Source organism: Hirundo rustica, chromosome 11 (genome assembly GCF_015227805.2).
Source record: "Hirundo rustica isolate bHirRus1 chromosome 11, bHirRus1.pri.v3, whole genome shotgun sequence".
In the NCBI taxonomy this organism is placed as follows: Eukaryota; Metazoa; Chordata; class Aves; order Passeriformes; family Hirundinidae; genus Hirundo; species Hirundo rustica.
The window spans coordinates 7,775,270-7,801,198 of record NC_053460.1 but is presented as its reverse complement, the minus strand read 5'-3'; the positions used below and the strand labels follow the sequence as shown (position 1 = coordinate 7,801,198).

At 41.4% G+C, this 25,929-nt stretch overlaps 1 protein-coding gene across 1 annotated transcript in view; it reads left to right on the top strand.

The window, feature by feature from the left end:
* GLG1 (golgi glycoprotein 1) overlaps nucleotides 1–21,036 on the top strand; it is a 76,295-nt gene extending 55,259 nt beyond the window's left edge. The window contains exons 9-26 of the mRNA XM_040075026.1: nucleotides 5,082–5,203; nucleotides 5,852–5,953; nucleotides 7,811–7,964; nucleotides 9,638–9,775; nucleotides 10,566–10,652; nucleotides 11,537–11,599; nucleotides 12,266–12,379; nucleotides 12,779–12,867; nucleotides 13,738–13,855; nucleotides 14,850–14,942; nucleotides 15,483–15,620; nucleotides 16,876–16,999; nucleotides 17,346–17,488; nucleotides 17,720–17,821; nucleotides 18,448–18,555; nucleotides 19,180–19,300; nucleotides 20,193–20,299; nucleotides 20,772–21,036. Of these exons, the coding sequence (XP_039930960.1) occupies nucleotides 5,082–5,203; nucleotides 5,852–5,953; nucleotides 7,811–7,964; nucleotides 9,638–9,775; nucleotides 10,566–10,652; nucleotides 11,537–11,599; nucleotides 12,266–12,379; nucleotides 12,779–12,867; nucleotides 13,738–13,855; nucleotides 14,850–14,942; nucleotides 15,483–15,620; nucleotides 16,876–16,999; nucleotides 17,346–17,488; nucleotides 17,720–17,821; nucleotides 18,448–18,555; nucleotides 19,180–19,300; nucleotides 20,193–20,299; nucleotides 20,772–20,939 (2,091 nt within the window). The 3' untranslated portion in view covers nucleotides 20,940–21,036. The remainder of the gene's footprint in view (nucleotides 1–5,081; nucleotides 5,204–5,851; nucleotides 5,954–7,810; nucleotides 7,965–9,637; nucleotides 9,776–10,565; nucleotides 10,653–11,536; nucleotides 11,600–12,265; nucleotides 12,380–12,778; nucleotides 12,868–13,737; nucleotides 13,856–14,849; nucleotides 14,943–15,482; nucleotides 15,621–16,875; nucleotides 17,000–17,345; nucleotides 17,489–17,719; nucleotides 17,822–18,447; nucleotides 18,556–19,179; nucleotides 19,301–20,192; nucleotides 20,300–20,771) is intronic.
* The last annotated feature ends 4,893 nt before the right edge of the window (nucleotides 21,037–25,929 follow it).

Below are 25,929 nucleotides of genomic sequence, written 5' to 3'. Positions count from 1 at the left end.
TTGAAGTAATGGAATTCTCTCCTGGGTACTTGCCTATTAAAATTCTAAAACATTCCTGGTCCTATCTTTTACCCCCTTCTCCTTCCCTTTTCCCCCTGTGCCCTGTCCTTGGAAATGCACAAAACTTTCAAAACATCTTCCCACTCCGTTTTATTTTTGCTATTTCATTTGGCTTTAATGATGGAAATGGAACTTCAGGAGCAGGGAAGTACAGCAGACTGCTGTGTGTTGATGTACTTAGAGCCAGTGAAGGAAATGTCATTTTCCTTCAAAATACCTCAGTAAAATGGAATATTTCTTTTGCCTTTTTTAAACTCTTATTTGGCCCAAGTACATCCTGCTTGTAATTTCTTTAAATGGAAAACAGTTTCATTTTTGTTCAAACTCATTAGTGCTTTTTAATATGAAATTACATTTTTGTACTTAATACTTGGTTTTAATGACCCATGAGCTCAAAAAACTGACGTCAATGATAAAAATGGCAAGGGAGAGTTAGTGCTGATGTAGGAATTTGGGAAGATGTGTGCTCTCGACTTCTTTTAATAAACACAATCACCATTCTGTACATTTTTGTTTTACATGTAGCTTAAAACTTGAGCCTCAAGCGATGCCTGTTCGTGTGTATTATCAAAGATAAATTAATACCTGTTAAATTTTTTGTAAGTCATAGGGTGCTTTTGTGATGAAGCTTATTTCTGCATAAATACCAGGTGTACTGGGGCAGCAGCGGTACAGTTTGAGTCATTCCTGCGGAGATCTGTAGTGTGTGACACACTCTGCAGCCTTTGTGTGAAAAGCTGAATATTTGTTGCTGTTTAAATATGAAACTGAAACTGCTGCTTCAGGATTTCATTATTTGCAAATATTCATAAGATCAGTTAATCTTGGGAATAACTTTTAGATCGTGGCGTGCCTGTTCAGAACAAGTCATGCGTCGAAACAGGAGACCCCCAAAAGTGATACAGGATTTCAAACTTTCAGAGAAAAGTACCTTTAGAAATTTAGGGCAAGTTTGGAGATTTTTTTAGTTCTCTTATACTTAAGCTACTACTTTATTTTTGTACAGTAAGTTGATGCAATAGTAAATAGGACTGTCCATGAATCCCCTTTGAGTTAAATGTCTTTTGTTCTCTGGGCAAAGGACAGCAGAAAGCAAATCAGGTGTGGATTTTATAACTACATTTAGCTTGTCTGGATTTTATGAGCAAGAGGAAATAGATTATTACAAGAGCAGGATAAACATTCCAATGTTCTGAGCTTCTGAAGACTGACACAGTGTTATTTTATAGCTGCCTGCAACTTTTGAAGTAGTAAATAATTTATTGTTCTTATTTTTGTATTTGAATGGTAAGGGTTGCCTCAGCTGTCAGTGGCTTTGTTGCATTTTGACTTACTGTGTTAGAATGAGCTTTCTGCTTTTACCTTTAAGGGTAGATAAATTATCTTTGCAAGGAAGAATATTGTGTGAAACTCTTCCAGATACTATGCAACTTGGGCTAGAGACTTCAATTGCTTGTCACATGAGGTTGGCCCATATGGCAAGCTCTGGAGAAGGGAAGTTAGAGATCCATCCTTCAGAGTAAGCTGCAGCCATTTCAGTTCTTTTTGGGTACCTAAATAGCGCCTTTGATGTGTGGTCCTGGTGTGACTCTTGACCGTGGAGCAGTTGTCTGTGGCACCCCTGCATTTTCACCGGCAGGAAGAGAGGAGAACAGCACAGGTGCTCTGGGATGGTCTCAGCAGAGCTTGCTGCAGCTTGCTTTGGATCCATCTCCAGATGTTGTCTTTTCTGTAGAGTCAAAAACTTGCATCCTTGTGCTTTTAGCAGTATCATTAGCTAGTGCTAATACTGCACCTTGATTTCTTGGCTAACTCAAAGCAACAGGTGTTGTCCTGAAATTCTTCTTTATAGAGGTTCTATGGCCAGACACACCTTCCTAGAAAGTTTGCCAGAGGCAACAGGAAGGGGAAATATCTTATTTGGATCTGGTTTTACTTACTGTCCCATCTGTGAATGTTTGCTCTGACTCTGCTTGTTTTATGAAAGGAAGATATTTGCCCACCTGCCAGAAACAATATAAAGAATCCTGAAACAATAAAACACAACCAAAGAACCTCCATTTTATTTTCCTGCAAGAGCATTGACTCATACCCTTTCCTGCAGGTGGATTATGAGTGATTATTTATACTTAAAATTTTGAACAAAATGCCTTCTTAGACATTCTCAAACCCCAATATTTTAGTCTGAGAAGTTCCATTTCTTGTGAGACACCTCAGCCAGAGTGACCTTGCATGTGAGAATCTGTGCTCGCACCTGCTGTTGTGCAGGGAGCACACCTAGACCCAAGTGTCAGAGCTGTGTGGGGTTTTAGTCTCAGTTGAACAGTGAAGTTGCCAAAATGCTAAAGCTCTGTGAATGCTAGAGGAGCAGTGGCTTTCTCTAAATGGTTTGGCCTAAATTAGGAAGAAAACCCCTGAGTGTGCCTAAGCCTCATGGTGCCAAACCATGCACCTAAGGGATCCTGCCCACGGGAGGGGTGGGTGTGTGCTGTGGTACCTCATCAGATAGGAGATACAGCGTCACTTAATTTTGAGCATCAGCCCTTCAAATGTCTCAGCTGTACTGGCAGGGTCTAGCACATCTGGTGTTGCTTGGTGGAAGCAATATTTTATATTAGAGCTGTTGGCAAATTGTTTTTCAAATAGTGGCTTCTGTGTTACCCTGGTCTTACCTTTGGGTTTTTTCTGTTCAGACCTTTGAGTGTATAAAACTCCAATCCCTGCTTAAAGGGCATATATTTCTTGCCTCCAGCTTCTAATACAGCTGTTAAATTGGTAGTTCATTGTTAATTTAGTTCCATAGGATAAAAGTTCAGAGCATTGTAAAGTTTATTCAGCTGCAAGGGTTTGTTGTGTGAGGGAGGAAAATCCTGTACAACCTTCACTTTTGTCACTGGTGCCAAATTATTCCTTCTTCCCTGCAGTCAGGGCAGCTGGCTTGGTGCTGCACATCCTGCATGTGATTGAGAATTATGATCAGGAATTTTGCAGTAGTGCCCAAAACAGGGTGGAGGGATAAGGAGGTGCTTCAGTGCTTCTGAGCTGTTGTCCCCTGTGTGCTTTGGCCTCTTCTGCTTGATAGCAACAAAAATACCAATTAACTGAGACCTGAGAAAGAATCCTGCCTACATAATGCTCTGGCCAGTTTATTTAGTCTGTGTATGTAAGAAAGTGTTGGGTTTGAGGTTCTATTACCCATCTTTTTGATATGTAAGTCATCTGACTTGAAGAATCCCAGCATTTTACACATGGAGCATTCTCCATCCATGCAGGCTGTGTGAGTCTCTGCACCAGCAAAACCACAATATTCTTCTTCCTCTTGCAGTGGCTCTTACAAAGTTTGTCAAGAGAATATCCAGTTAAAGTTTGACCTTAAGGTTCTGTTTGACCACTGTCAGAGTTGTATAAAATCTTTAATTAAAAAAAAAAAAAAATCCCAAGAAGTTTTGATAGACAGTGTTCTTCTCAGCTGCCTGCATCCTTTTAAAGCTGAGGCTGGGCATAATTAAGAGTGAGTTGCAGGAAATCCTGTGTTCCTCCCAGGCAATCTGTGGTCTCCTCATGACTGCAAGTTTCCTATTGGATAAGTAGTGCTAGCTTTTATTTTCTCCAGTTCTCTGATGCTTTTTTTCATGCCTGTGTTCTGTGATGTTGGGGCATTGCCCCTGAGAGTTTCCTAGATGGTGTTTAGGTGCAGTCTTTGAAGGGTGGAGAATAAAATTGTAACTGCTTTTGATTTAGTTGGGCTAAGGGCCAGTGACAATAATCATTAACTAAGTGGCAGGATGGTGAGAGCCTACAGACCATTTGATGTTGGTGTGCAGTTGCCTTCTCAGCAAACTCTGTGGTTTTTTTTCCCCTTCAAATTTGTCAGCTGAAAATGTTTGCCTGCCCAATGATCATACCAGTCTGTATTCCATCAGTCTTTGGAAATCCACGGCTTGATGGAAAATTATGTGAGGCATGGGGATCCTTGGCTGAGATATGGTTCAGAGGCTACTCTTATCCCAAAACTGAGATTTACCCAAATTCTCTTCCCTTGGCCCAGCCGGCACCTCTCTAATTAATGTTCAGTTATGGACTGTGTCCACATTTGGTTTTGTAACATAATGCTAAATGTGCTTAATGATGTTTCCTTATTAATAAGAGAGAATTGGGGTTTTTTGGCTTTTGTCAGAATAGTTGTTTTATAGGAAGAAGAGACTTGATGGAACTGTTCATACTGTATTTACCTCTGACATTTGAAAGTATTTAGAAGTCATAAAGGGAGTGCTGGGATATCAGCTTTGGGTCAGCACACCTGGTCTCTAAATCTTAGGAATATTTTTGTTCTCATCTTTCACTTACACTATGAGTTCTCTTAAGTAGTTAAAACGTGGTGTCCTGGATTTATTTTATACCTTAGACACACATACACACACACACTAAAAAAATGTGTACTATAGACCCTGACTTCCAAAGGCTTGAGCAGGCATCCCTGAGGAAATGTTACTTCTTGGGACATCAGAACAGGAAACTTTATCCTGTATTTAAATAAAACTTTGGTGTCCTCTCCAGGCAATTAAAAAACTAGTTTATACTGTATAGATAGGCACATGATCTTTAGACATTGATTCAGGTTTCAGTTGTAAATAGTATTAATGAAAATAGAAAATATTAATGTGTTTAGTATTGTTAGCCTTACAGAATGAGGCTACCATCAGAGCTTAAGATAGATCAAAAATCCAGTAGGCAAATCAAATTTTACCTGTTCCATTCTGTAAGTTGGTATGTAAGTAGTCCAAGTTTACAGCTCACCTTCAGTGTATAATTGGTCTCATACAATGTTCCTGGGCTACTTCATAGTGATAATTAAGGTCCAGCAATGCTGGAGTTGGCAGCACAAGCTCTTAAAATAAAACACTACAGAGCAGAGTTCATACATCATAGTGCTGTTACTGGCATAGAACACTGAGAGGTTGTAAGTGCTCTCATTTATGTCTTTAACATTTGTTTTCCTATCCACAATTCCTTTCTTCCAGCTTCAAACCCTGATTCAGGAAACGGACCCTGGTGCCGATTATCGCATCGACCGCGCGCTGAACGAAGCCTGCGAGTCGGTGATACAGACAGCCTGCAAGCACATACGGTCTGGAGACCCCATGTAGGTGCCTCTCTGTCAGAACTGGTGCTTTTTTTCCTGTTGGGCATCCTTGAAGGTTGTTTGTCTGACCAGTAGTGACACTAAAACCTGTCCAGACTCTAGTGACTTCAGGCCAGTCATACAGAGCTGCACTGAGCTGTCTCCATTCTTGTACAAGCAGGCCAGTATTTTTATAGGAGGACTGGTGTAGCACTGGGGAAGGACGTAGCTTTCACAGGCACTTAGACTTAAGTTTGTAACGTTTGATGTGCTAATTTCTCTAACTACGTAAGTCTCAAGCAATATCATGAAGTGACAGACCTGGAAAGGTCAGGTAAGCAAACCCATACTGCAGAGACAGGTGTCTCCTTTGTCTTCAGGTCTGATTATATATTCTCCCTTGGGCCAGGTTTTCTATGGAATACTCCTTATGATTTTGTTGTATATCAGACTTCCTGAGATAACTAAAACAATGGACTATAAGAGAGTACAAATCTGACATACACTGGTTTTTAGATGTAATCTTTTTGAAGGAAGAGAAAGATCTTCACTGAGTTTGAACATCTTATCTATGGTTCACTGGAAGACTGATTTGGCAACACCAGCTGTTACAGGGAAGCTCAGCATGATTTTAACAGTCTGTGGCCTGGCTTTTTCATCTGTTTGCAGGATTCTGTCTTGCCTGATGGAGCACTTGTATACTGAGAAAATGGTAGAAGACTGTGAGCATAGGCTCCTGGAGCTGCAGTATTTTATATCTCGTGACTGGAAGTGAGTACTGTGACAAGATTTCTCTTCAGCTGATGTTTGTATTAAGTGTTTGTGTGCGTTAGCAGTTCCTTGTAAAACAGTGTAGCTTGTGGTTGTTCAGAGGACTTCCCAGTATGTCAGGTCAGTAGGGTGTTAATGCTTGTGTAGAACACTGAGAGCAAAAGCTGCTTAGAAAAGGTGTGATGCCACTTAAATCTGGTACTCTTTTAGAAGAGCTCAAGTTTGAGCGCTAAAATTTGTCGTATCTTTTAATTAAAGAATTCTATCAGGCCATACTGAAGTCGAAGGTCACTTTCTCTGCAGGTGGCAGGCAGTTGTATCTGCTCTAAGTGCTACAGTACAGAACTTAAGGAAACCAAATTTTTAAAGTAAAACAAAGACTCACTGTGTGAGAAGCTTCCTGCCTCTATTTCTGCCTTTCTTCAAATTCTCTAAGTGTGATTGCAGTCTGTAGAGCAGATGTAATACCCTTCAGAGCACTCCTTTTCCATCTTTCTCATCCAGAGATGGCAGTGCTTCGTTTTAAATATATACAAAGCCCCTTGTGTCAGTGTTGGTTAGGATGAGGAGAGAATAAATTTGATAAATGTGACCAGTGAGGAAAGAGTAAGTGTTTGGCTTGTCTTCTAAAGAAGATTGAGAGGTGAGGAAATAGAGTACATTAAATGGGGTTACTGCAAGAAATTGAATAATTGTTCTCAGTGGCCATGGAGAATGTAAGGCAAGAAGTCTTGGGCTTTGATTACTGCAAGGAGTGTTCAAATCAAACATTAAGAAAATCTTGACTCACAGCAAATCATGTATTTATGGACAGCATTGCCAGTAGCTGAGAGCTGATATCCTCTATGAGCCTTCTGCTTTTAAAAATGGGGCTTCATGGAGCAGGGAGTTTAAGGGTTTTTGGCTGTTCATTTAGTCATCTCAATTATCTCCATCGGTAGACAAGAATACTTTATTTTCCCCCACTTCCTGTTTGTCTTCATTGCTGGGTCTCCTGCCTGTACTGTTTCCAGCAGATAATTCATTGTTTGAGTCAAACTTAAGTCATTGGAAGAAGGAAAACTGATTATTTGCATTTTCCTGGGAGTAAGAATAATTCTAATTCATAACGCAGGCTGGGCAGCATTAGCTTATTTTTGCTTAACCACTGTTCCCCAGAACTGGCTTATAAATCTGTGCACTGACTCTGCCTCAGACAGATGCACAGAGTAGAAGGGGTTTTGTTGATACCTTTATCATTATCTATGCAATTGTGTCCTCTGTAATCACTTGATGTTTTTTTCCTAGAGTGTTTTATAAATATGAAGTTTTAATTTTGGAATATTAGCAATATCTCACTTAACTTTCACGTAATTAGACGTCATCTTAAGAGATCTGCACTTGCATGCAAAACAGGGGGCACTGAGTTTGCAGTTGGCTCAAAACCAGGGCAGAATCAATCCAACTCAAATTTTTATGGAATCGATGTTTCAGAATGGCAGCAGTACAAAGTACGTGTAAGATATTACACAAGCAGAATGTGGTATGTACCTTCCTTTCTGCCCCTTCAGGGCATCAAGAAGCCGATTTCTTTTCTCATGTGTCGGCATTTGGCTGGCATGCTGCAGAGGAAAATGGGGGGTGCTTCAAGAACTGTTGAAAATCTGATCTGTAATTAAAGATTTTGATGTTATTTAGGGAGTCGATTCTAAATTTAATTCAGGCCACCTGTTGGTTCCTTTGGTCAAATGCTGCTGCTGAGTGGTGTCCTGGTGGTGCCTGCAACTTGAAGTGGATTTTCTTCCTCGGAAGCATTTTGGGATATGACAAACATTCCATGTTTGAATGAGGTGCCAGTGCTAACTCTTGTGTTTGCAGGTTGGACACGGTCCTTTACCGCAAGTGTCAGGGAGATGCCTCCCGCCTCTGCCATACCCACGGCTGGAATGAGACCAGTGAGCTGATGCCTCCAGGGGCTGTTTTCTCCTGCTTGTACAGGCATGCCTATCGCACAGAGGAGCAAGGGAGGAGGGTGAGTGCTCATGGGCAGCTTGCTGATTTGTGGTAGAGGGGTTGCACACGTTTGGCAGTTCAACACGCAATGCTGAAACTACCAGAACTCAGAAAAGCTGCTTTAAATCATTTACTGTAGGTGGTACTTGCACTGCTTTGGGTGCCCAGCTCCTCCTCAAGGGTGCCCTGAAGGTCTAGGTGGTTGTTCTGGCAAGGCAAAGTAGGCCCAGCAGGATGATCGACTCGTGTCACAGTCCTGTGGAGAGAACTGTGTGCTGACACTGACTTATATTTCTGTTCAAACCCAGTACAAATCCTCCCTCATGTCTTTCCAAAGAGGAATGTGATTCCTTGCATACAGCCAGCATAGATGCAAAATTGGTTGTATGCAAAAAGGAGTTTCGAGATCAGTTTTCCCTGGCTGTTTCTAATGAAGTTTTGATTTGTGCCCGCCTTCAAATTATATTCCATTTAATTCTTCCTATTGATAGAATGCATAGTTCCAGTTCTTTGGAGCATGCTGTACTGATAAATGTGCTTATGCTGTCTTTAAAGAAGACAGTGGGGATCTGACTTGCTGCCCTGCAGTCTGGAGATCCACCATAATCGCATTTGTGGTTGAGAGCTGCTCTTTTCAAGTTTGCTGCCCTCTCGTGCCTTGAGCTGGGCATTCAGATGAAAGCACCTGGGTACTCAGTTCCTTTTCTTCTGACGCTGTAGTGTATACAGTCCCTAGGAGTTGATGGGTTTACACAATGGCCCAGTTTAAAAATTAATTTCCACAGCTTGATTTAAAAGGTCTTTTGTGGCAGAGGTCAAGTATCGATTGAAAGCTTCTCTTTTAGGAATAATTTTTTTTAATGCAGTTTCTTAGTCTGCTGAGTTGAGACTTTTTCATTCCATTTTATATTAGTGCTGACCAAAGAAATCAATAGCCACCCTGCAAATAATCTATCAGAGAGAGAAAAGGTTTTAAAATGTGCTTTTCTTTTGGAAAGTAGGCTAAGGGAGCAGCTGTCATTTTGAAATTTTGTCTTGGAAGCAAACTCTTGGGAGGTTAGACCTGTATTTGTTTCCACTGCTATTGACAGAATGTTAGGTAGCTTCCAGTGGCTTGGATTTTTTAATGTATGAAGCTTTAAGCTTCAACTGGTGCATTTTAGGTCAGATAAGCACCACACCAGTATTCCCTTGGTTTCCTACTGTTTGTTTCTTCCTGTCTTGCAAGTGCTGGCTCTGATGTCCTGCAGTGGGGATTGCTGAGAAGAAATTGCAGCTGGACTATGTTGCCTCATTCTGGGCTTCCCATTTGGTATTGAGGGCATGAGCTACTTTGACTCTCTTCTCCAGAATCGATCTGTCACCTTGAGTGAAGGCATAGCAGAAAACCTGGGGACCTGATCTGACATGTCTTTCACAAAGCGAAGTCAAGTTCTGAGAATATAAAATTAAACTTAGTGGAATGAAAGGAGCCTCTATCTAAACTAAATGACAGAGCTCCAAGCTCTTTTGAAACCCACATTTCTTGTGGGGGCCCTGGCAGGCCTCTGCTGAGTAGTGAAGGACTTCTGTGCCTTCTGGGATTGATGATGGCGTTTGTGGTCACTCTCAGAACCTTACCTGACAGCATCCTGTTTGCCCTGTGCGGATTTAGGGACCCCGTGTACCAAACACTGCCTGTTCTCTTTGCAGCTATCACGAGAGTGTAGAGCAGAGGTCCAGAGAATCCTTCACCAGCGAGCCATGGATGTGAAGCTGGACCCAACCCTCCAGGACAAGTGCATGATTGACTTGGGGAAGTGGTGCAGTGAAAAAACAGAGACAGGGCAGGTACTGTGCGCAATAGCACTGCTACTTTGTTTGCAAAGCTGGAGGGGTGGGAAGGACAAGAAGGGGATAAAGTGATGTCTTGCTGCCTCTTAATTGTGGAGAACGTGTTAAAAATTAGTGCAGTTTGAAACACAATGTGCACCAGACTGAGGCGGTGCAAAGAAGCTTTGTGAGTTCAAATGTTAGTGGAATGAGAAGGGAGGAGGGGATAGGTTACAAAAACGGCTTTAAAGAAGCAACTGTACCTCCCTCAGCCTCTTACTTGTGATATTCTATTACAAGCTTGATATTCCCCACATGAAGTTTATCCCATTTCCATTTGGCAAATACTGACATGCTTCCTGTGTTTATATAGAACTGAACTAACATCTGCAGCTACTTAACAAAGTTTCAACAAATACTTTCATGTTAAATTGCTGTGCCTTACACGGGCTGGAGTGAAGGGACCATTCTGCAGCAGATGCTGTAGACACCACTGTCTTTTTGAAGTGCCCATCATAGGCTGGGTAACTAACCTCTCTTTAAGATTATGAAAAGGGCAAATTAAGTGGGATATTCCAGAAGTGAAAGCACATAATGCAGCTTTTGAGAATAAATGGTAACATCCTAGACCAACATTTTCAATCATTACTATATATGTGTGTTCTGGGAACTTGCTAGTAGTGGAGTGGTTTTGAATGTTATTTCGGACTTTACAAAAAGAAGGGCAGTTTCACATGTGTAACAATGTTTTAAGGCCAAAATTTCAACTTGGATTCTTGGATCACACACTAAATGTCTGTTCCTGTAGGAGCTGGAATGCCTTCAGGACCATCTTGATGACTTGGCGTCTGATTGCAGAGACATAGTGGGAAACCTCACTGAGCTGGAGTCTGAGGTGAGTGGTTTTCAGCCTGGGGTAAAGGGAATAGAAAAGCATGTCTAGTTAAGCGTGCCATTTTAATAATGATGAAAAAACCTGAGGTTAGAGGAGCTGTAGAAATGCAGCTAGGATCTGGGATCAAAATACATCCTTTTTACCCCGTACAATGGCATTTATACTGGAGGTTCTTGAGGAACAGAAATGAACAGCAATTCAGGATTTTAGGCTGTTGATGGCATTTATCTTGCTTTAAATATCACTTACGGTACTAAAATTAAGATTTGCACAGGACCCAGTTAACTTTAACACAAGTCAAGGTAGGTGGTGGGACTTGAGATTTTGGTTTTGCTTGCAAGTAGTTTTCAGCACTGTATTGCAGCTTCCCTCCCAGTCACAAAAATTTTGCAATAACCACCAGGTACATGAGTAGAGATTTCCAGTGATGTTGGCAGCTTTACTTCTTTTATGAAGCTGTATATTTAACTGTCAAAACTGAGATTGTTCCACATATCTCTTAAAATTTTACACTGTGCCCTAGGGAAAGTTTCCTTCCAGTGGTTAGAAACTTTGGTTTTCTCAGAACTATGCCAAATCTTCAACTCCTCCCTAAGTATAAGGTGATTTCTAGTGCTCTAGCACCCATTTTGGAGGAGAATGACTAAATTATCCAAGCCATGAATTTTTGTAGAGACAAGGCTTTTCGCTTAAGCTGGAAGGTTTGTCTTGCGTTTGCCATGTTGGCAAGAGTGGACCCTGGAGCTAAAGGGCAAAACTGTCTGGATTGCATTTTTCAAAACCCTGTAAACTGGGTTGAGTTTGAGTTGTTATCATAGTTTTTTTTGCAGAATCTTTTTCTCTCGTGCATTCACTGTGAAAATGAAAAACTGTATTTTCTACAGGACATTCAAATTGAAGCCTTGCTGATGAGAGCATGTGAGCCCATTATCCAGACATTCTGTCATGTGAGTATTCTGTAATAGTGTGAATATCTTTGAGGAAAAACTCACTGGGAAAGGTTAGAGAGTTTTATTATTAGTTCTTGGTACACTTCAAAAGTAAAATCAGCGGTAATAATTCCAAAAGTCTTTCATTAAAAAATCACCCTGAAATAGAAATTCTTAGTTCCACCTAGTGTTTCTGCTGTTGTCAGAGCCCTAGCATAAAAACTAGTTTGAAGATGAAAATTGCTCTGTAATTGGCAAAAATCTCTCTTTACAGTGAGTTAAATACTAGACTTTTTTCCTTCTCCTTTACATGCAAGCAGAGTGTCTAACCACTCTACTCTGTGCAGCTGCTCAGCATTGCTGGAATACCTTCACTGCTGTAGGGCTGAGTACTTAAAGAGCAGTGAAGGCACCTAGTTATAATGTCATGGAAGCACTGAGTCTTTGCAGTGTGTTCTGAGTCTGAAGTGTGTGTGTTTCTGAGATGGTTCTTTTCTGAACTGTATAAACATTGTTGTGTACTGGAGTTGTGTGGTGCACCTCGAGGATGCTCAGTTAATAGTGAGCTCACCATGGAGAGTGGGGCTGTAAATTCCATATTTCCTGGTCACAGTGGGCCAAAAGAGCATAAAACCCATGACTTGTAAAAGTAGTTAATTTTTATGCCTTTCATCTCTTCTTCAGGAGGTTGCAGATAACCAGATTGATTCTGGGGACCTGATGGAGTGTCTAATACAGAACAAACACCAGAAGGAAATGAATGAAAAATGTGCAATTGGCGTTACTCATTTCCAGCTGGTGAGCAATGCTTTTCTCTGCTCTCAGTGGAAGCCTGTTCTGTTCTTTCAGGGTGTTGCTGGGAATTAGCTAATTATGAAAACGCTCCTTGTTTGAAATTGATTTTTCCACTGTATTTAAAGAGCTCTTGTGAATTCAGTTATATTTGCATGCCTGGTCATAATTGGTCACTTCTGGAGATAATTTCTTTTCAGCCCTTCCCTTCCTCCCTGGCATTTGATAGACAGGGTCCCAACTTCTTCAGCAGTGCATCATTCCCTTTGCTTCCACGTTAATAAGTTTGAACAAAAGTGTGTGCTAATTGTGTGAATCAACAAGTGTTCTTTTGGCCAGCACTTTGCTTTGTTTTTAAAACTCCAGATGACCAAAGTTGTTTTTCTCCTCATTTCTCTCTTGCAGGTTCAAATGAAAGATTTTAGATTCTCGTACAAGTTTAAAATGGCTTGCAAGGAGGATGTACTGAAACTGTGCCCCAACATCAAAAAAAAGTATGTAGTGCCTGACCAAACAGCAGTCTGATTGTATAAATATGTAATTAAGTGACAGGGTATTTGATGATAGGACAGAAAATGCTGGACTTCCTTTAAAGGCAGATTGATTTGTATGTGTTCCCTTAGTGACTGTGTTCTGCAGATGCTTAAGGTAGAGATCTGCCTCTTAAAATTACTTCTGCTTTACTCCTGGATAGAAACATGTCCTCTTTATTTTGCTTGCTATGAAATTAGCTAATTATCACAATTAGTGGATTGCATGTCCCAGGATGTCTTACATTCTTTCTAGATTCATTGTCTTCTAAGAGGCAGACTACTATTGTTCGAGTTGCTGATCTGTAAAGGGAAAATATTCCCCTTATTTTATTTGGTTTATTCACTGCAGTAGTCTAAGGGATTTTTTTTTAAATGTCCTACTGCAACAGTGTACGGCTAAATTACACACAAGGTCACATTATCCTGTTTGTGGATAGCAAGACTATTTGCATTTTATGAGGTAAATGCCCTTCCCATAGTGTATAAGGATTGCTTGCAATGCTATGTAGGTATTCACCTTCATCTATTTCTGAGATGAAGCAAAGCTTTCCTAAAGTGCTGACACGACTTAAGAGCAGAAGTCTTGCTGGGCAGAGGGCTTGGTGGGATTTTGAATGTATTCCTGTCTGCTGATCTAGACTCCAGTTTAGGTTTTAATTGTGATCCAGTTACTCTACACAGAACTGTACCCAGAAGTAAGCACAGCTGCACAAGAACTTCATGCTGTGTTTGGTTTATTGGAGTCAGTTTCTCTGGTGTGGTAATCCAATGTCAACCTTGGCTGGTCTTGGTGAAGGGTGTATGAATAAAAAGCTGTATTCTTTTCTGCAGGGTGGATGTAGTGATCTGTCTGAGCACAACTGTGCGCAATGATACTTTGCAGGATGCCAAGGAGCACAGGGTATCTCTGAAGTGCCGCAAACAGCTGCGTGTTGAGGAGCTAGAGATGGTAAACATGCCTGAAACTCTTGTCCTCCCCACTCCTTTAGTGAGGTCTTTCAGTGAAAGCTTCCTGCTTTGTCCACCTTTGGGGGAAAACAGCTTGCTTGTAAGATGTATCTTATTTATTTTTTTCCACTTTTCTTACAACACAAGGGTTGATTGCCCCTCTCAGTGAAGGTACTGATTGTCTGCTTTAACACCTTAAATATAGTCTCAGGAAGACTAAGGCAAGCTAAGTGGTCATTGGAATTTCAGCTAGAAGTGATTACGTTTAGTGTTAGACAGCAACGTGCTACACATTCTGATGTCCTTAACATCCCCTAGGAGAGAACAAAAGCTTCATTTTACAGACAGAGGAAACAAGCCCAGATGAAGCAACTCAACTCCAGCTGCTCCAAGTAGCTCAGTGGATAAATAGGAGTAGTGTTTGTTCTGGTAGGGAAAGCTGCCTCTCAGTTTCCTGCTGCAGTGCTTGCAGTAATAAACTCTTAAGGTCTTTGTCCTGTAGATTCTGTTTAAGTGTCAAAGCTTCACCTTAAGTAGGTCCATATCGGAAGAGGCAACACTCTTGCCTTTGTATGGAAGAATTCTATGCTGGGCATCGCCAAAACCAGGAAACTTCATTCACATCCTCCACATCACCTATCAGATGGATGGCTGTTAATATGTCCTTTAGCTTTCATGTGGAAAGATTTTAGTTGTCTTGGACAAGTTGTGATGATGCCCTTTTAGGAGAAGCAGTGGAAGCAATTTGCTAGCTCTGTAATTTGATTTAAACTCTTTCTTCAGTCTAAAAAGCTGACAGATCACTGCAGGAAATTCCAAAGTTGATTTCCTACTAACACCACTTCTCACATCCAAGACCCTTCTATTCAAAGAAATGGATTGCCTGTTGTGAGGGTTGCTTACTTTTTGTGAGCAGAGGTCTTCAGTTAAGAGATTTAAAAAGTAAAATATCCTTGAGTCCTACTTTAAGGCTCGTATTGTAATTTTTCCTGCAGACTGAGGATATCAGACTTGAACCAGAACTGTATGAGGCTTGTAAAAGTGACATCAAGAATTACTGCCAGAACGTGCCCTATGGCAATGCTCAGGTAATGGAATTTATTAATAATTTACAATTTAATTTGTACTTTCATTTCAGAAAACTTTTGAAGAACACTTTTGCCTGTGTAAGTGCAGCCTGAGATTTTCATTTTGATATCACTCAAATATTTTGGTATTACTTGGGAAGTTAATTTTTTTCTTTTCCACTGGCACACAAGCATTGCTACTGGGTAAATGCAATGCTGTGAGCCCTTCATTCTGCAGTTTATGCTGGTTTTAAGCTATTAGCAGCTGGTTACTGCAAATGTTGCTGAAGATTTCTTAGGCATAATGTCTGCAGGATGGGATTTGTGATTCTGGAATCAATCCAAGAGACCCTCTTCACCTCGTTAAATCTTTGTGAGAAAAGATGAGCTGAAAGCAATGAAATCCTGGAAATAAGCATCGGTAATGACTTTGATAAAATCTAGGCATTGGGAACTTAATTGCCCAAATGAGATGAAGATGGTCATTAGGGGAACACGTGGCTGTATATGACAGAATCATATCAACAGTGTGTCCATTATGCCTGCAATATTGTGTTGTAGATTATTGAATGCCTGAAAGAAATCAAGAAGCAATTGAGTACACGGTGCCACCAGAAGGTATTTAAACTGCAGGAGACAGAGATGATGGACCCAGAACTGGACTACACTCTCATGAGAGTCTGCAAGCAGATGATCAAGGTAATGGTAGTGTGCTCATTTAAGAGGGTGAGGTTGGGATATAAGAGCTTCCCATAGAGACTTGTTACAACACTGCTGTGCTTTTTAAGAAGTATGATTACTTTTTTGCAAAGTAATCAGTTTCTTAACTCTGAATCAGGCTGAGGTTTCTTCAGGGCTCTTCTCTTTCAACTTTCTGATCAAAGCCTGTGCACTAATAAATTTCTCTTCCCAGCCACCAGCAGAATTGAAGGGGGAATCTGTGCTGAGGCTCCTAATACAGTTCTCATCCAGTCAGTTTGGATTTGGATTGACTTTTAGCAAGTGAGAAGAAGTTATGATTACAGAGAAGAGTAAAATCTTCAGTTCACTGTTGACTAGGTGCAGACAGAGTTTTATCAAACTGATAAAGCAGGCAAAATCATGCATAATTTAAGATGAGAAATAAAACCTGGAAGTGGTGCCATGTAGAAAGCAGCAGTGAATGTTCATATAAGACACTCTTTCACAGCAGCCAGAATTCCAAGGCCTGAAATACTAGTATGTGTGCTCTGTATGCAGTGCCTTGACTCTGTATTTTGGCTGATGAAGACCATCCTGAGAGTTATTTGCTCTCCAGGTCAGACACATTCTTTTAGCATGAGACCAGTCGTCTCATCAAAATAGCGAGGATTTGAAGATGCAGAAGCCTTATCTTACAACCACAGAATTAGTTTCTAACAAAAGAAATTAGTACCTTAGACTGAATTTTGAGTAAGCTGGTTCACTTTTGACTATCTGATTCAAGGTGGAAATGGACAAATTACTGTCATTGAGTTCCTCTCTGCTTTCTCCTTGTATGTGGTCTTAGTTTGCTTTGAGTGGCACTGATGAAGTCTTTACTATTGCTTTATTCAAGCAGCATTTACACAAAACAGCAGTATGTGTAAAGACTTAAAAGATTGGGAACAAAAGTATTTGAGTATGAGACCTAATTTTGTGGGCATTTCTTTCCAAGTGTGCTGTTTCTTAAGAATAGAAAATAAAGGCAATTTGCTTTTGATAAGGCCAGTCAGGACTGTACAGCTCAGTGCATAAGCAGAGACATTACTGCGCATAGTAAATTCAGAGAGCAGCACTGAGCTGTTTGGGCTAGGCAGGGTGGCTGTATACCTCTCTGTTGGGCAGGTGATTATTCCCTTCCTTTAATTGGAAGATGCTTGTTTGTTGGGTTTGGGTTTTGTTTTTTCAAGTGCTTTTAGTGATGCAACTTGTTGGGTTTTGGGGATTTTTGTAGCGGTTTTGTCCAGAGGCGGATTCAAAAAACATGTTGCAGTGTTTGAAACAAAACAAGAACAGTGAAGTGATGGATCCTAAATGCAAGCAGATGATTACCAAGCGCCAGATTACACAGAACACAGGTATCTTCTTCTGAAATAAAACCAGAACTTTGTTTGCCTGAGGTGTTCTGCATGGCTGCAAGAGTATCAGTTTTGTTTTATTCTCCTTTGTCCTCTTCTGCGTACACACTGACCTTAGTTAAGTTCTTGAGGCTCAGCATGTGTTGTTGAATCCTCCTTACTGCTGAAGCTCTTACCTCACAATTTGAAATTCCATTATGAAAAAACACTATTTTCCCCAAAAATTATGCTTCTTGATGGTATAATGTCACCCACGAAATTCCCATCCCAGCTCTTTTGGAGTGTTTTGCTCTGTAATCTGAAGAGATGTGTGTTCTAATGAAGTTCTTTCATCTCTCCTCATTAGATTATCGCTTAAATCCCGTGCTCAGGAAGGCATGCAAAGCAGACATACCAAAATTCTGCCAAAATATCCTGAATAGGGCCAAGGATGATACAGAGTTGGAAGGACAAGTGATCTCATGCCTGAAGTTGAAATATGCAGACCAGGTGAGTAGAACTGGTGCCTGCAAATGAGAAAAATGTGCAGATTGTGCTGATCAACAGTCATTGAATAACAAATCAAACTTGGGCTTGTGGTGTGTTCAAAATATGTAACAGGCTATACAAAAAGGAGGTTTTAATGTTCCTGTAGAAATATTTTAGAATACAGGTTAGTGTACAGGGTGGTTGATTTCCGAAGGTCATTGAGTTGAGTTAATGACTTTCTCCTCCAAACAGCGTCTCTCTCCAGACTGCGAGGACCAAATTCGAGTGATAATCCAGGAATCAGCCCTTGATTATCGGCTGGATCCTCAGCTTCAGATGCACTGTTCTGATGAGGTAGGAAAGTAGCTCCACAGCTACTTTTTCAGCATGAAAGCTCCCTTTGTGTAACAGATTTTGCTTTCCTAATAAGTAACACCAAAAAAAAATCCCTTTGGGCTGCTTCTATCTAGTCAGATGCTCTGCTTGTGACTTTTGTCCAGTGCACAGGAACTGCAGTTTCCTGTGCAGTCCTAATATGAGGTTAATTTTTTCATCTTGGATCTCATCAGTACTTGTGACTGTAGAAAATACTTCTTTCCTGTTGTCAAAAAAGAGTTCTCTGGTCTTGTCAGCCTTAACTGGAATACAGTCAGGCTTTTTGAGTTTTCACTTTTGGTAACAGAGTTGGTCATGCTTCAAGTGTTACTTTTTTCATGCATTCACATTCTTTCCATGCTGTTTTCTTCCCTGCCCTCCTCCTCAGGACAGTGATATTGACTTCTTGCTGCTGGGTTTCAAAGGGTTATGCATATTGCATGAGCCAGGCTGCATTTGGCTTTGGGGATTTTTGGGGGGAAGGAATCTCATAATGTATTCTTTAGCTGCACCTTGTGATGATCTAACATATTGAGATATAAATGTGCTAGAGGGCAGAATGATTGTTGTGAACTACTTATGTTAAAACACCTCTTTCAAAATAGATTTCCAGCTTGTGTGCAGAAGAAGCAGCAGCTCAAGAGCAGACTGGGCAGGTGGAAGAATGTCTGAAAGTGAATCTTCTGAAAATAAAAACTGAGATGTGCAAGAAGGTAAAGAAAATAAGTTGCATATGCTCTAAAAAGCTCCCATCCTTGAAGAAGTGTGTGATTTTTCCAGATCATAGCCTGGGTCATGTTCTAGCTATTACAAGGACAGAGCACTAAAATTTCCCTATACATCTCAATTCTGGCCTGCAATGATTCAATTAAATTTCAACTTGCCAGTGAAAATTGTGTTGAAAATTCCTCCTTTGCAATTCCAGACTTGAATCCTTTCTTGATTATGGTTGCCAGAGGTTCTTGTTGCTAGCCTATTTCTTGATGCTGTCTCCATTGCAGGCTTTCCTAGGCTCAGGCTGTGTGCTTGAGGGCTGTATGAATTGTGCCATGGCTGTGGCACCTGATTTCAGTTCTAACTGAAGTAGTCCTGACATAGTGACTTTGTATTTTAGATTAACCATGAGTATTTTAAGGAATGTTACAAACCAGGACACTTAATTAAGCCTAAACCAGCATTCATATTATGTCCTTATCCATATACATATCCTTATCCAAGGACAGTGGTGGATTTTCTCATGATCCTGGATTTGAAAAGATGATTTCAGAGACATTGATCAGCATGAGTTTTGTTCTGTCTCTTTTTCTGAGGTGTACTTGTACTTTTGTCCTCTGCAGGAAGTGCTCAACATGCTGAAGGAAAGCAAAGCAGATATATTTGTTGACCCAGTGCTCCACACAGCCTGTGCCCTAGACATCAAACACCACTGTGCTGCCATTCCGCCAGGGAGAGGACGCCGTAAGTGATCGTGCTGTACTTTTGTAACTTCTCGGTCTTGAGATACTTAACCTACATTTCTTACCAGTGTAATCTTACATACAAGATATTTCCACCAGTCATTTGTAGGCAGTGGGATGGAGCAGCAGCAGAAATGGTAGAGGAATGGGTGTCAAGAAGTCTTCCCCTATCTTTTCCTTTCCTTAGAGAGGGCTCTGCCTGTAAGTGCTTGAATTGACAGTTGTGCATTAAAAGTCTGGAGTCGGTTTAACTAAGTCTGTGGCTTGTTTGCTATGAGCAAAATAACTCTTCACTGCAAAGCAGAAAGCATCTAATCAGGTAGCATGACTAAAAAATACAAAATTTTAGATACATGTCTTATATGAACATTTAAACGAGCTTATGAGTTAGTTAGCCAAGCCCCTCTGTAGGCACCAGAACACTCTGATCCCATTTCCTTTTCACAGGACTGTGTTAAAAGTCAAGAAGTTAAACCTTCCAAAATTTATTGTTGTTCGAAAGAAACTCCTAACAAGCCTAAAGAGATAAGACTGCTTTTTTCTGAACTGAATTTGATCTTAGCTCTCTCTAAAGGCTGGTGGCATGGAGTTCAGGGTGTACAGCTCACTGAAGGTGCAGATTTATAAGACTTAATAAAATCTCATGTAAACCACATGAATTATATATTGGATACGTACCGTAGTTTCTTTTTGGAAGTGAAAATTCCTTGCATCTCCAAATGCAACACTGATCATGAATCTTGGTGAAATTGCTAGCCTCAGGCATAGTCTGCCAGGTCTGTTTAGAAACCCTTGAAACCATCAGCCTTCATGAGAATGGAGGAGCCCCCGTCTGCACTATGTTATTGAAGCCACTGTTTCTATTTTGTAATACCATCTTCTGCACATTACAGAAATGTCATGCTTAATGGAAGCTCTGGAAGATAAGCGTGTGAGGTTGCAGCCTGAATGCAAGAAACGCCTTAATGATCGTATTGAAATGTGGAGCTATGCCGCAAAGGTGAATATGTAAATGATTTCCATTTTTTTATGCCTTAGATCTCTCTGTTGCACAAGGTATTTATGAAAAACTTCAATTGTAATGAAACTCTTGTTTCTGAATGAAGTTTAATATTTTGAGTTTGGTCCAGAAAAACTGAAATTGGTTGTCTTCCTGGAACTTACATCTTACTGTCTCTGTGTCTTGGATGTGTCCGTAACAATGCAGAATTAAACTATCTTCTGTGTACACAGGGCATAGTCTCTCACAGAGAAGGTGTGGAGCAATGAAATAGGGGCATTTCCTGTTATAAAGGTGCCTCCTGAACAGCAGTTCCTCCAGGTGAATCATTGCAGGTCTGCTTTATTCTGGTCCAGGCCAAGTGTGACGACAGGAGGGAATAGCAGTACCTGGAACCGGAGCCGGCAAATGTCACAGCTGTGGGTTGCATAGAAAACACAGCTTGGTTGATTTGTTCCCTTTTTACCTCCAGGTTGCCCCAGCAGAAGGCTTTTCCGACCTTGCCATGCAAGTTATGACCTCTCCATCCAAGAATTACATCCTGTCTGTGATCACAGTTGGCATCTGTGTACTCTTCCTCATCGGCCTGATGTGTGGACGCATCACCAAGCGGGTGACAAGAGAGCTCAAGGACAGGTAGAGCCTGGATTGCCTGCTGAAGAAATGCCTGCCCAGTGCCCGGTTTTGTACAGCCCTCCTCTGTATAGTCTATCCACCCCCTCTTGTGAGAGGAGAATTAAAAAAAAAAAAAAAAAAAGAAAAAGAAAAAAAAAAAAAAGAGAGAGAAAAAAATTAGAGAAGCAGCAGGTGTTGGCTCAGTTTTCCCATCCTGGATCTCATCCATGGCATCTTCATCCTATGAAAGTTTGTGTGCAACATTGGCAGCCCAGCCAGCAGCTTTTGTTACCCCTTTGTTAGCAGACTCTCGTTTACCTGCCTGTAGACAAGTCTCTGTTGTACTGTTGGAACTGCCTTCACTCTCCAAATCAGACTGATATGACCTGCAGCTCAAGCAGTTTTTAAGTAAAATTTTTAAAGACAGACATATTCTGCATACCGACTATATGATTTAGGTAATGGTTCGTACTGAAATCTAGTCATTCTCTGTGGCTGGGTGAAGTTGAGGCAGGAAATTAAAGGGTAAATTGCATCTTACACCACAGTTGGCCTTGTTTTGGACATCTTGCTCGTCTGTGTAAAGCATCTTCAGAGCATAGTCTTGGACAACCTAAGGACACCGATCACTGGTGTCATCTCCTAGTGAATATCCTGCTTATGTGACTGTGGATTTTTTGGCTGAAAAGATGTCCTCCCTTTCTTCCTCTGCTGCTCGCAAGATAGAATAAAATACTGACCAGGATTGAATACTCATTCACTGTACAACTGTATTTCAGAGAGCTGTACAACTTGTATTTCAGTAGATTAAAGACACGATGTAGACTTGAGGTGTGTAGAGCCTGTCAGTAGCGAACAGTGTCAGTGGACAGGAATTGCTCTGAGCAGTTACTCGGTCAACTTTTTTATTAGCGATGATGCAGTAAAATTCTAACACTCCTTTTATTTTACCTTGCTGCTGCTAAGCTGTTCCCCTCCCAGATTAACTGTGTGTAGATGGTGGTGACACACTGGCAGTGCAGTGCTCTGTCAGTGATGCAGAAAGCGCCGGAACGCTCAACATCCTCTCTCTGTATAACTTGTGGGTTAGCGCAGTGGTTGGTAACCACACTCCAGTCTTAGTGGTTTGCATGGTAGCACTGAAGAGTGGTTTTCATTTCCACAACTACAATTGATGATGATAACGCCTGGCCTTTTCCTGGGATGTAGGACACAGGTGCTGGTCCAGAATGCCAAGCAGAAGTGGATGGAAGAATGATAGTGTGGTGTGAAAGGCAGAAACACCTGGATCTTTAAGAGAAGTAGCTTTCAGCTTTTGCATAGTTACCATCAACATGTGCATTTGTGCTGTGTATAGTTATACTTCCAGAACCTGATACTTGCACCCAAGAGCCCAAAGAAGGTGTTTTGGAAAAGCTGCACCGGTAGTTGTGGCCTCTTCTTACCATCGTCTGTGTTCCTCGAGTACAAGGAGGTGTGGAGCTCATAAGACAGGTGCTATGACTGAAACATGGAGTGTGTTGGTGGAATCTAGAAGAGGCTGCACGAGTGTCAGTGTGTACAGGAGGATGTGTTTTATTCACCTTTTAGATGTGCCCACCTGTGTGTGCTGTAGTAAAAACCATGTGCCTGAAACTATCCAACTTAGGCTGATGCTTGAACCATAACTTTATTTTTCCACTTAGCACACTGCTAGGTAAGACTTGGCATTTCCAGTTTGCCCCAGTTTGGATTGTAGAAGAACAGTGGAGGTGGTTTTGAGATACTCTGGAGTGTGGACCAGCTGATTCTGGTGATGCTGTATACACTGAATGGCATATACAAAATACTGTGAGCTTTTGCTATGACTTTTTGCTGAAGCTTTTGCAAACTTACCTTCATCCTGCTCTGAGGATGGAAGTAAGCTAATATGGGTTTAGACTTGCTGTGCTAATGAGTCTCACAAACACTTCTGGTTTTGTAGTAAAGTACTGTGAACACAAGCAAGCAGCAGTGAAAGCCTAAGCGATAAAGTTTCAGTGGAGAGTTAAATGTATGGTAGGATTGCAGTTAAGTGGTGAGGTAGAACTGAATTTAAGCCTGAAGTCCTACTCTTGACCCTCCTCCCTAGTGCTAAGGGAGCTTGCCTGGCTGTCAGCATGAAGTGGAGCAGAAGAGGAACAGTTAATCGTGTCTCTTGAGGTAGCACAGGTGTGTTACTCCACAAATAATTAGTTTGGCAATTAGAAGTGCGTTGTATCACTTGACTGAGTGTTGAAATGACTGCTGACAAGATGGGTGTGCTCACAGAGCTGCCAGCAAGGGAAGTGGGATCACAGTGGAGCCTTGCTTGCTGGCCTGAGTCCTGCTTCTCCAAAATGCCTATCTGCCATAATTAAATTGCCATTGGAGGGCTTTTTTTAAACTGTTGTGACTTTTTGAGAAGGCATTTTGTAACCTTATTAGCTTGAAAAGCCTAATTAGGTGGTTTGTTTGTCTAGTAATAGCATCTTCCACTAAATTCCAAAAGACATTGCAGTGAAAATTGTAGGTTTGTAGCCATAGTTCTGAATGTAAACCCTGTTCAGCTCTGAAGGTGACTTTCTTTACTTTCAGATATAAGGCTTTCTGTTTTTTTGTTCCTTTTTGATTTGGAGGAGGTTATGGTAAGGGTGCCTGGAGCATGGCATTAGGAGTCTGTGCTCCGGTGGTGTTAGTCTGTGGTTGGTGGTGTTTCTGCCTGTGTCAGGCTCACAGTTTCAGTGTGAGTGTGCTGTCATGGTGTTAGAGGTACGTGGTCCGAGGCCTTTGGAAGGAAAAATAGGATACTAAATAAACCTTTTGTCACAGAGACACAGACCCACCTTTTAAAGGTCAACAAGGGATCCAGGCTGTTTTATCATTGAGCATGTTATCTTTTCATGTTTTAAAAAGAGGTCTCCTACCACTAGTGATGACCAAATCTGCTTTTTTCTTGACTAAAATTCTACCAATCACAGTCTTGAAACATTCTCCTCCTTTTCATGCATACCTAAAAATCTAGAGGTTTTGCAAGCACAGAAACCCACAGGAGTACTCTTCCAAAAATAACCTGTTTGTGCTGTTGCCAACACATCATGCCTGCAGGTAACCATTTTCTACTGCAGGGAAAAAAATAAAGAATCATAGAGTCATATAACAGTTTTGAGTTGGAAGGGACCTTAAAGCTCATCTCATTCCAACCCCTGCTTTGAGCAGGGACACCTTCCCCATTAGACCAGGATACTCAGAGTCCCGTCCAGTCTGGTCCTTAACACATCAGGGATGGGGAGTCCACAACCTCTCTGAGCAACCTGTGCCAGTGTCTCACCACCCTTGTAGGAAGGTGTGAGAGATGGTTGTAAGAAATATTGCTGTTGCCTTGAATTCGAGAAAGCCTTTTTAACTTCTCTCTTTTAACAGGGAGTGTTAGCAGTAGCTGCAGTCAGCCAGGAGAAGTGGGTTAGTGTGGAAGAGCCCGTGGTAGTCATTCCTCTTCATGACCCTTATCTCTCAATGGAGAAGTCTGCCTTCCACTTAATGCAGTTTAGGACATGGTTATTGGTTGGGGTTTGGGGTTGGTGTTTTTTTGTTTTGTTTTTTTGTTTGTTTGTTTGTTTTTCTCCTGATCATTGCAAAGCCTTCTCTTGGAGAGCTTATTCTAGAGATGCCGATGCTCAGGGTGTGGATGGAAGAGCTGGATGTTTGGGATCTGGCAAGGCATGCAGCTCTCCATTTGCTTCCTGCTGTGAGGGTTAACAAGTTAGGCTTCCTAAATGGTGGCATGTGTTTGCACGTGTCAGGAACTGTGCATGATGTGCACCTCTATACTACACTCCTGCTAGCCTGTTACACTTCATTCTCATTCACAGTAATAAGCTTATTTATTGTTTACCTAGTGAATCTAATCAAGTCCTTTTGAGAGTTTCAGTTTGGGCTTCTCTTGCCTCAGTTTCGGCGTTAGGCTGCTGGAGTAATTCCTCTGGGTGGGAACAAAATTCCTGGCACCTGAAGTGTATTGCCCAGCAGATTGGATTGAGTGTCTGTGTCACTGCAAAGGGCTGGAGATACCCTAGTGGAGGTTGAATAATTCTGTAGCAAAATGTTAGCATTTCCTCCAGAATTTGACATTTTGATGTAATCAGTGTTGCTCTGAAAGAGTCCACAGTAAGTGCATTGTATGGAAAATAACAGTTGTGACTGTCTCAAGTACAGAAACTAACTGCAGGTACGTACAGAAGGAAGAAATGTGACAAGCCAGAGGGATCACTGGAATCCCATAATGTTGTAGAGGAATTGTGTTTACATTGGATGGCGATTTCTGTTAAAACATAACGTTATTACTTAATGGAAGAAGATTGTAGGGTTTTTTACTTTATCAGTTTTGTTGGGGGGAAAAAAAGAAAGGTAGTTTTGAGGTGTGTATGAGTGCACGAGTGTGGTATGAAACCAGAATATTTCATCTAGCACTTCTGTTTCTATTTCTGTCCCTGTGGACTTCAACAGCTGTCGTGCGGGTTTATGTAAGAGCACGTTCCTCATTCTGGGGTTCAAACCCTCCAGGCAGCTCCCAGGTATTATCTTTGCTTAGTGTCCCTGTTTGGGAGCCAAGCCTGCCATTTTGCTTCCACCAATGAGTCGTTGTTAGAGGGGACCCAAATCGCACATGTGCCAGAGAGAATTCAACTGGCACTGTGCCTTGTCCCGTGCTGGTGGAATTCTGCATCTGCTCCATTGAGATCCTGGACGCTGCCTGGGATAGGGAGGAGTAACAGCGTTGCTCTTCGTTAGCCAGAGGCAAGATTTTTTTCTCCTTACACAACACCCAAATTTGATTCTGTAGCTGACACAATGCAAAGATCCCTGCCGGGGTGAATCGCTGCTCCCTGAGATCCCACCCCTGCTGGCCCTGAGTTGACTGAGTTAGATAGAAGTGCTCGCCTAGCTCTCGCCTTGGGAAATACTGAACTAGGAGAAAAGGGAAAGGTGTGACTGCCGCCCGTAGAAGCGGAGGATCG